The following is a 9455-nucleotide window of genomic DNA, read 5'->3' on the forward strand; positions in this document are numbered from 1 at the left end:
TATAGACACATATACAAAATATACATCAATTATTGTATGAATGCATTAAAAGCCTAAGGCTTTGTTCGTTTCTGTCGGATTGTACCCGAAATCGTTCCAGCTAATCAAAGTTTATATAAATTAGAGAACCAATACGGTTAGGAATCGTTCCGACCTACCAATCCGGCACAAACGAACAAGACATAAAGCAGATTTTAATTTAGGACACATGTAGCATAATCTTAGCTAGAATATTTAATTTAATTTTATAATTACAGAAGTTAGCACATACAACGCGAGTAGCCGATCAAGAGGGCCAGCGGGCGGCGGGCGCACTGCTGCAGCACATGCAACACCGCAACCAACGTAGTCCCTTGATTCGTGTTTTTTACGTATAGTTAGTTGTTCTAAATCTGATCAAAGATAAATCGCAGATTACTCAAAAATATCTTGAAGAGCATTGTGCGCATATTTTCCTAGTTTGTAAGAGTATATTTGTTATGGAGGAAAAGCAGGAAGCAAACAGATTGAGAGCCCATAGCCAGGAGAGGTTTTCTATAAATCTTAGGAACCTTCGTGTTTCATGCGCGCAACCAACGGGACGGGATGCCGACGGCATCGATAGTTCCAAGTTCCATGACATGTTCGATGAACCGTACCAGTTCAAAAAAAAAACACGTCATCTGTCGGCAGGTTGCCTACGACGATAAAAAAAATGGCATTGTCCAATCACCTCGAATCCTTGACCAGTGAACATGGAATGCATGCTGGGGTGCCCTTCTTGCCCACTCCAGAAAACAGGACGCCATCTGTCCGGAATCGCCTGCCTGATGCTCAACTGAACAGCTGACGCTGGGATTCACCGTAACGTCGTTTCAATGTGCGAGCTAGCGGTAGCTGACGACGTCGACGTCGTGGGGGCGCAAGTTGGCGGGGGCGGGGGCCGCGCGCGCGTCGGCCTGTGCCAGTGCCACCGACTCCACCGCTCCGCCGTCGTCGTCTTGCGGCGCTGTCATGTGAGCACGACCATCGCTTGTCGATGCTGGTGCAGGGCGCCAACTACCTTCTTCCTAACCGTTTGAGATAAGCACAATTCGTGAGCAGGAATCGTTTGATCGTGATGTACCGATGGTTTGGAACTTTGTTTAACGTTTATAGAGGTATCGAAATGTCATAGCCTGACGCATCAAACTTTATTATTTTGCCAAAACCGCACAGAATTTTCGCGTTAAAGAACTCCCATCCCCCCCCTTCACGAAGGATTCTAGCTTTTTTAAAGAATCAATTAATTTAAAGACTAATCAAAGTTAAATAGAAAAATACTATGGTTATAAATTAAATTAATTATGATACATATTCTCGTAGTAAATCCAGTTGGGAACATAAATGTTACTAAAAAGTCGATCAAAGTTTATTTTGCACAAGTGGTATAATTGCATCATTTTGTGGACGAAGCCAATAATACCATGTATCAATACAAATCAACAAATAACTAGGATATAAGGTACGAAGTATAGAGGAAATCACCTTGGTACTTGGTAGAGATAGAGGATGGAGGATGATATCAATTTGAAATACATGACTGAGATTGTTGTTGAGGTGTGTGCTACACTGGCTTCATAGTTTGGTGTGACCAATGTTACCTAGCGTTGCAACACTAGCTAAAGAGTTGTTTTGGATATCTAGTGATATGTGTGCGTACAAGCACACCCCATGTCTTCTATTCTTTTTGCATCTCCTCTTTCTATGCTCCATCCACCATCACACTATGCTCCGCACAACGCTAATGCCATCTCCAACGTCATTATCTCTAAATTAAAGGCAACTCATCCTTTGACCAAGCGCTCTCGTCTTCACTAACTCCCACCGGCTTCCGTGGTGGTCCACCGACCACCGCTACACTCATCCACCACCAATGCTAATTTAACTATTTAAGCTATCATATTTCTCTCAAACCAACATTACTTCTACTAGCATTGTCCAACTGCCCTCTTTCACTACATGATGCCACCCCACCTGGTCCCACTACCTTATCGATCGCTACCACAACCGATCAACTAGCCTCCCAAGACTTCCCATTGCAAGTGGAGAACATGGAATCCACAACCTAAAACCCTAACCCCATCTCACATCACCAAATCTCTGAGTCATTAGATTTGAGAGTAGAGGTGCGAGGGAGGAGGATAAAGAAAGGTTAGCCACACATCACACTATGGACATGGTCCGTAGATAAAATTTACATCACACACAAATAAGCCTTTACGTCTAAAGTAACTATATAGTCGTGGTACGACACCAGGGTATAGAAGGTATCCAAAATCTGAAAAATATAATAAATAGCAGCAGGGGCATATGCTAGCTCTATGTTGAACCTGTGTGTAACTAGGTGCCTACATGAGGGTTGTTTAGAGAGATTCAGACCACATGGTGCGTAATACACTGTATCCTCTTGTGTGTGATAGATTGATGAACACAAAGTTGAAGAAGATTACAAGTTCAAGTATCAAAGTGTTATGACCTCCTATATCTTCCTTGCTTGGTTTTGATGAGAGTTCTAAACTAAGAGTCCCTAGTTCACATTTATGTCTGCCTTTAGAAGATTTCTGATCCTGAGGTCTGGAATCAATTCTATTCCAAGCCTTGTTTATGTTGCTCTACACCTCTCTTTCATAGTATAAGAGAAGGGAGAGGATTACATATCGGTTGGACTATGGTTCCCTGTTAGCTACAATCCAACAATCCTAATCTTATCCTGGTCGTGGAGTCATACATAAAGCCATACCTTAAGTCATGCCACATTATTGAAGATGTCATCCTATAGTGGCAAACATATCTGTCGCAGGGGCAGGTATGTTATGTCAATTAATGGTAATAAAGTCCACATTGTTATGGCATAGTTGGTAATTAATTTAGTATTTTGTACTTTATAATATTTTCCTGTTACACTAGCGTGCCAACATGTGGCTGTAGGATTGATGGCACATATTGAATATGATCTTGACTACACTTACTGCTTAAGTCTTGGCAAGAGTGTATCTATCAGACCATACATCACATTTAATGTGGTGTATGAAAACCTTAATTATCCGAAGTACCATGAGACCATCCTAAGTAGAACTTGAACATGAGATCGTGCTCTTGGGGCATCAATGCCCATAGCAAGGAGCCAACTATATTCCTTTAACTTGTGAATGCCTCCACTCCATACTTAGTCAATGTAGGAGCTCCTATCCCCCAGGCCTCGGACACCCTCGACTCCAAGGTGTGGTCATTTGAATTATCTGAGGCCAGGTATATTAGATATTTAGTTCAGCTATTAGCTATTTTTGGTAAATTAGTTAATAGTTAGATAATTATTTGTTAGCCAGCTAATTTTATTAACAATTTTTAGCTAAATAATTATTAGTTATAGTGTATTCAAACACCCTATAAGGTGGAGGGCCTCTCCTAGGTTTTTTTTTCGTGCTGTTATAGTTTGCACCAAATTGTTTATCACTGTTTTAATGGTCTGTAAGTTTAACTGCGCCTCATAATTCTTTTTCTCCCGACAAAACACGTACCATAGGAAGATCACCGTTCACGCAAAACAAAAATAAAACTTGTCCTAACTCCGAAGCAACGCAACAGGTCAAATCATCATGGCCACTGCACACCAGCAACGGCACCGGCACGGACGTGGGCGCCGCGCCGCTCCAGGTCCAGGTCCAGGCGAACCATCACAAAAAATAATCCGGAAGCTATCAGTCGAGCGCATCATCACGCGACATTCTTGATGCTCAGTTCACCTCACCTCACCGGCTCACCGCACCTTGTGTCAGTCACCCTCCTCGAGATGCCGTTCCTGCCTCCACGTCGCAGTCCGCCACAGCGACCTCTATTAAACGGCAACAACTCATGCTGCCCCCGCTGCCACACCCGCCGCTTATCATGCGCTGGCGAAGGCGATTGAGCGAGTTCAGCGGCTAATAGATTTTCAGTTTTATTTCCGGGAGAATGCGGGGTGGCGGCGGGGCTTCCTGGCTTTCGTTTCGCGGCGTGGTGGTGGAGGAAGAAGAGGCGGTGGTTTCGGCGCCGGAAAAGCCAATGCGGCGGGGGCGGCGGAGGTGGGGAGCGGAGGTGGACGACGGCTACTCGCCGAGCTCCACGGGCGGCGGCGGGAGCAGCTGCTGCGATTCCTTCGGCTGCGACTCGGTTGGTCCTGGTCTCCTGGTCCTTCTTTGCTGAGCTTCTTGCCCTCTCTTTCTGATGCTTTCAATTAGATGGCCCATGGACGAATCTACTTTTTGCTTGGTATCGAACGCTATGAGGAATGGAAACATTTTTGAGCTGGCATTCACCTTTTGGGGTGAAAAGATTGAATTTTCAGCACTTGGACGTGGTCGCAGATGGAAAAGATTTAGTTCTTCACTAGTAGCATCATGGCGCCATGCCGATCTAGGTTACCTATGGCCTGTCTCAGCGTCTCTGATCAGGTGACCGCAACCCTTTCACAGCGAGCGAATGGTACAGCAAGAATGTGTTATCAGCGAAGTAGACAAAAGTAGGAGGGTCCCAAAGTTTCTTGACTTGAGCTATAGACATCATGATCACCATCCTAGATCCTTATAGCAACAAAAAGGAGGCTGCTTTTTTTCCCCTCAGACAAGAGAAAATGAGCGCCATTGGATTCTCTTCACCTTTCTTCCTTTCTCTGAGATCTACTTTTAATCACTGAGGCTATGATGATGGTTGCCTGCAGCCTTTGGCCGGGTTCGTGCGCCCAGATGGTGACCCAGACACAGATCTGGAGACAGATGGGTTGGCCACTTCCACCTCCAGTGGTAAGCACAACTGCACAACGCTGTAACCAGCTCACACTTTGGATTCTTACTAGTGTCTCCGTCGGTCTGAGAGCAACCTGACCACCCTTTAAAACGAGCTTGTGTTGTTAAGCTTCTGCAGCCTTTACCGAGCGGCAGGACGACGAAGCGGAAGAGGCGCTGTACGGGGTGAAGGAAGAGGAGTGGGCTCAGATACAAGAACCAGCCAAGAATCCGGCATTCCGTGCCACCCCAGGTACTGTATTAATTTTGAGTCTTGCATTAGATTGGGTTGTGCGGGGTTCCTAATTTTGTATGCTTGCATGTATGTTGTTTGACAGAATGCCACAAACAGCGGTACCGGACGGATGCTGCTGTTCTTTTGCATGGTAGGAAGGGGTCGAAACAGCGGCCGGCCTCACTTGACCTCGGTAGCCCTGGGTTCCATGGAGCCACGTTTTCTCCAAGTTTCGTGATTGGTGGTGTGGGGTTGATGAACAAAGGACTTGGAGCATCAGTCATCAGGTCAGACGTGTTTCATAGTCCTGGGACGCCGAACTATCCGCGCCACCGTGCATCAGTGTTAGGGTGCCATAAAGGGTGGAGCTCTGAGAGAGTTCCACATCCTTCTAAAGGAAATAGGCGGTACCCAGGCAGCAGCATGGCATTTCCTTACAGCAATGGGAGGACATTGCCCTCGAAATGGGAGGATGCAGAGAGGTGGATCTTCAGTCCCAATTCCAGCGACGCGCTTGGAAGAACTACGGTTGCTCATGCTCGGCGACCGAAGTCTAAAAGTGGCCCCCTGGGGCCTCCAGGAAGACTTGGTGGACAGTATTCATCTGTTTCTTCAGTGTCATTGCTTGATAATGGGAGAGCTGGACCTATTACAGCAAATTCACCTTTTGCGGCTGGAGTACTAATGCCGGAACATGTTTGTGAAGGAAAAAGTACAAATGGAACCTATTCAAGTAGACCAATTGGTAACGAAATCAACATTGGAAGAGGAGTCAAAATTTGTCCACTGAATGGTGGGTCTCATCCTGTTCGAACTTCCAGAGTTCGCCAGCGATTAGATTATGCAGTCGAATCATCTGTTTCATTGCCTAGCACGCAAGAATCTGTCCAAGGTATTTAGAAATTGTTTCTTGTGCACTGAGTACATATACATCATTATTTTTTAGTTCTAGCCTATTGTTTAGTGTTAAAATTTGGTTTAGCAGTAATTAACAAGCACTAAACACTTTGCCTGAGTTATCATCTATGTTTGTTGAAGCATAGAAGGCATTGTGAAATCCTGTATTAATTGCATTACAAAACCTTTTTTTGCAGTAATAAGTTGAAAGTTATTTACCTTAAATTGTGCAGCAGATCATAGAAAGCTATCATATTGTAGACTGAAAAGTCAGTAATTCTTGATCTGCTGCCTCTTTGTTGTTGCCTTGTTCAGACGAGCAGGTTGAAATCACAGAAGATTCAGCTTCTACTATTGCTTCTATAATTTCTAGAAAAGATGCTGCAACCCAGACCAGTCCAGAGCTAAGTAGGTCCTCTTCACCCAACACTAGACCAACATTTAATGGTTCCTTGTCAACAGAACAAGTGAAAGAGAAGGGGAGCTGTTTGTCAGATCTTGATATCAGGGATGTTCAGATGGATGATCGAGTGACTTTGACTAGGTGGTCAAAGAAAAATGTAACACGGTCGTCTAACAAGAATTCAACAAACATAATAGAGTGGAGCGAAAAGACAGTGGAATCAAAATCTTCGTCCTGGGGCTTTGCCAAAGCGAAGTGCATTTCTAAGTAAGAGATTACAGATCACTGCATATTCGATTATTTTGCTGCTTGAAGCCTAATTTCCTAATATTTGTTATCTTATGCTTCATGAAATCTTCTGTCATGCTTATCTGTTGTAGTTATGTCCAAGCCTTAACCATTTCTTGAGATTTTGTTTTTAAAATTTTCAATATATATTTACACCAACAAACTGTGAAAGTTGATAAGTCCCTACAATGTTATAAGGATTGATAGAGAGGACACAGAAATTACTGCATGGGAGAATATTGAAAAAGCAAAAGCTGATGCAGCAATTCAGAAGTTAGTGGTATGTTCTCTATTTCAAACTGTTCTGCGTTATTTTTAACTGAATTGATGCTTGGACGTTTGCAGGACATTTTATTTATATCTAATGTATCTAGTTGACCCTGAATCGTACCCCACATTTCTATGATATCAGATTAAGTTAGAGAAGAAAAGGTCATCTTCGCTTGATAAGATTTTGAACACCCTCAAATCTGCTCAAAGGAAATCCCAGGTGATGCATGAGCATGAGCGTGATGCAGTAACAGCAAACCAAGATGGAAAAGGCTCTAGGAAGGCAAAAAAGAGAGCACAACTCAGCAAGAATGGCCAAATCAGTTCACTGAGTGGCTGCTTCACTTGCCATGCTTTCTGATACATGTAATTCCAAAATTGAGTAAGTTGCAATCAGACTGTTAATGTGCATTGAATGCATTTTTATGTTGAAATTCCAAGTAATTTTATGTTATGTTCCTTGAAACAGCATCTATACCACACTCTTTATATTACATCAGGCAATACAGCGCCATGTTGACAGCAACGAAATTGTGAACCAACCTTTTGCGGTTTTGCCTATAACATGGCGACCACTTTAGTAGACTCATATTTGCATAGTGTTCAAAAATTTTGTAGCTGATGTATCATCATGGTTATTTTCACATCTTCGGATTGTGCTAAAAGTGCTCCATTGATAAAGGGCAGACTCAGTGCTGAAGGCTCCCCCACTCATGTGGCCATGTGGGGTATGGGAAAAGGATAAACCGAGGCAAACTTCCCTCGCGAATACGGAGAGACTGCTTTGAATCTGTGACCCGGTGACTTAGTGAGACGTTCTCACTATTGCACCCAGTGTGCCCTTAAAAAATGCTCTATTGATGTATACGTAATTTTTGTAATTGTTCCCACATAAAACACCCAATTTTTCACATTTGTGGAACTTTCTGTACAACACATTACATTGATCAGCTCCTTCAGATGTATATATTCTTTTAAGGATATACACTGTTCATTATACTTGCAATGCAGGTGTTGAGGTTGTAGATTTGCTTTCAATATTATACTTTTTCTTTCTTTCAGTGACGTCTCCATAAATACAAAGACAGATTTTAAAGCCTGCCAGTGTTACTTGTAGTCAAATGCCATGTATTTCAGCATCAGTTTCGTTTTCCTAGAACTACCAACTTGTTTACGCTTTTAACAGCAATACATTTTTTTTGTGTGCAGGAATCAGGATCCGACAAATTCCTTCGCATTCCATGCACCACCTTCATGTTCCCCACATCAAAATCTGGGTGAAGTTCGGAGATCCATCACATATCAGTACATAATATGATGATCCCACAGCTGGAGATTAGACAGAGATCTTTCGAAGATGCTAGCTGCAGGCTCCAGCTGCTATGATAGGGACAATGCCAAGGGGACAAATAAAATGCAGCACGAAGGAAAGGAGGAACAGTACTGCGTACACCCCATGTGCCCGGGTCGATGCCTCCTTTATCATTGTGCTCTGCCTTGTAGCTAGGCACTGTGAGGCTCTGATTGCAATCTTGTTGCCAAAGCTGTATGGATCATACTAAGAGCAATTCCATTGCACCCAAGGGACAGCAAAATCTTGAGGTACGAGGAGAAATCATGTCCTGCTTGTGCGTGTGACTATTTGAGTGCTCTGCTGGGCGCTGGAAGGGAACCACGCCCCGTTGTCTCTTTTGTTTGGTACAGTGCTTTACGAAGGTGCCATCGGGGTGACTACTTGCATTTGCTTTTCAGCAGCGTCGGTGTGTTGTGTTGTGTGTACCTCTTCTCTTTGGGAAACTGAGATGTTGGTTTGGCCTGGAAACTTCGGAATATCATATACAGGGACGAAAATAATCATCACTATGACGATTTGTTGTGGGTGTCATTTTACGGCAGTTATTCATCTGGAATGCTAGTGGCCTTTTTAACATATTCTTCACTTGCCTGGCTCGCGTATCTATACTATACTTAAAGCACCAGTTTCAACGGTTGTCGTGCGTCATTTTTTTTACAGAAACCCCCCTGCTTTTTTTGTAATCAACCCGCAGCCCAATACAACAGGATTGACCAATAACACGATCAGCGTCCACCACAACAATTAGCGCGCACCTAAACCCTAATTCCATCTGCTCCCAACCGTCAACAGCACGACATAGGCTCCACCGCCGCCGCCTGACCCAATGTCCATGTCCAACACAATCAACCTGCATAGGAGCTGGCGGTCGTGGGGCACTCCCCAAGCGCGACCCGCACATCGCTGGTGCCAGCCGACAGGAGGTGGAGCGCTGGGATTGCCGTGGGGATTTGATCTGAAGTTCATCTTTTGTGCGATGATTTTGTGGTTTTAGGTCGGGACGGTGAGGAGGACGTGATGGGGCGTGGAGAATCACACAACACAGCCTACCACCGTCTCTTCCTCCCCCATCGGTGCCGAGGTGATCGCCTTCCGCGTGCCGTAGGAGCAGTTCACCGCCGACCACTCCATCGGCTTGTACTCCAAGGTTAGGACCTTACCGCTACTCGCTTACTACACGGGTGTGTCGTGGCCTGTGGCCGCCTGAATCGTGGGAACTATGGTTAT

General features: G+C 44.4%; 1 protein-coding gene across 7 annotated transcripts; it reads left to right on the plus strand.

Moving 5' to 3' along the window:
* The first annotated feature begins 3643 nt into the window (after window positions 1–3643).
* Window positions 3644–8804, plus strand: LOC100383499 (Remorin family protein). Of its 7 annotated transcripts, none has more exons than XM_035960673.1 (8): window positions 3644–4170; window positions 4718–4799; window positions 4921–5034; window positions 5120–5908; window positions 6229–6583; window positions 6803–6884; window positions 7017–7256; window positions 7344–7912. In XM_035960673.1, the coding sequence occupies exons 1-7, from the start codon at window positions 3973–3975 to the stop codon at window positions 7233–7235; spliced, it is 1839 nt and encodes a 612-aa protein (XP_035816566.1). In that variant the 5' UTR covers window positions 3644–3972; the 3' UTR covers window positions 7236–7256; window positions 7344–7912. The 7 variants fall into 7 exon arrangements, with proteins under 7 accessions (XP_035816566.1, XP_035816567.1, XP_008651734.1 ...); XM_035960674.1 differs by having other exon boundaries at window positions 7557–7912; XM_008653512.4 differs by lacking the exon at window positions 7344–7912 and adding an exon at window positions 8084–8804 and having other exon boundaries at window positions 3651–4170; window positions 4912–5034.
* Window positions 8805–9455: the final 651 nt, after the last annotated feature.

Source organism: Zea mays, chromosome 7 (assembly GCF_902167145.1).
Source record: "Zea mays cultivar B73 chromosome 7, Zm-B73-REFERENCE-NAM-5.0, whole genome shotgun sequence".
In the NCBI taxonomy this organism is placed as follows: Eukaryota; Viridiplantae; Streptophyta; class Magnoliopsida; order Poales; family Poaceae; genus Zea; species Zea mays.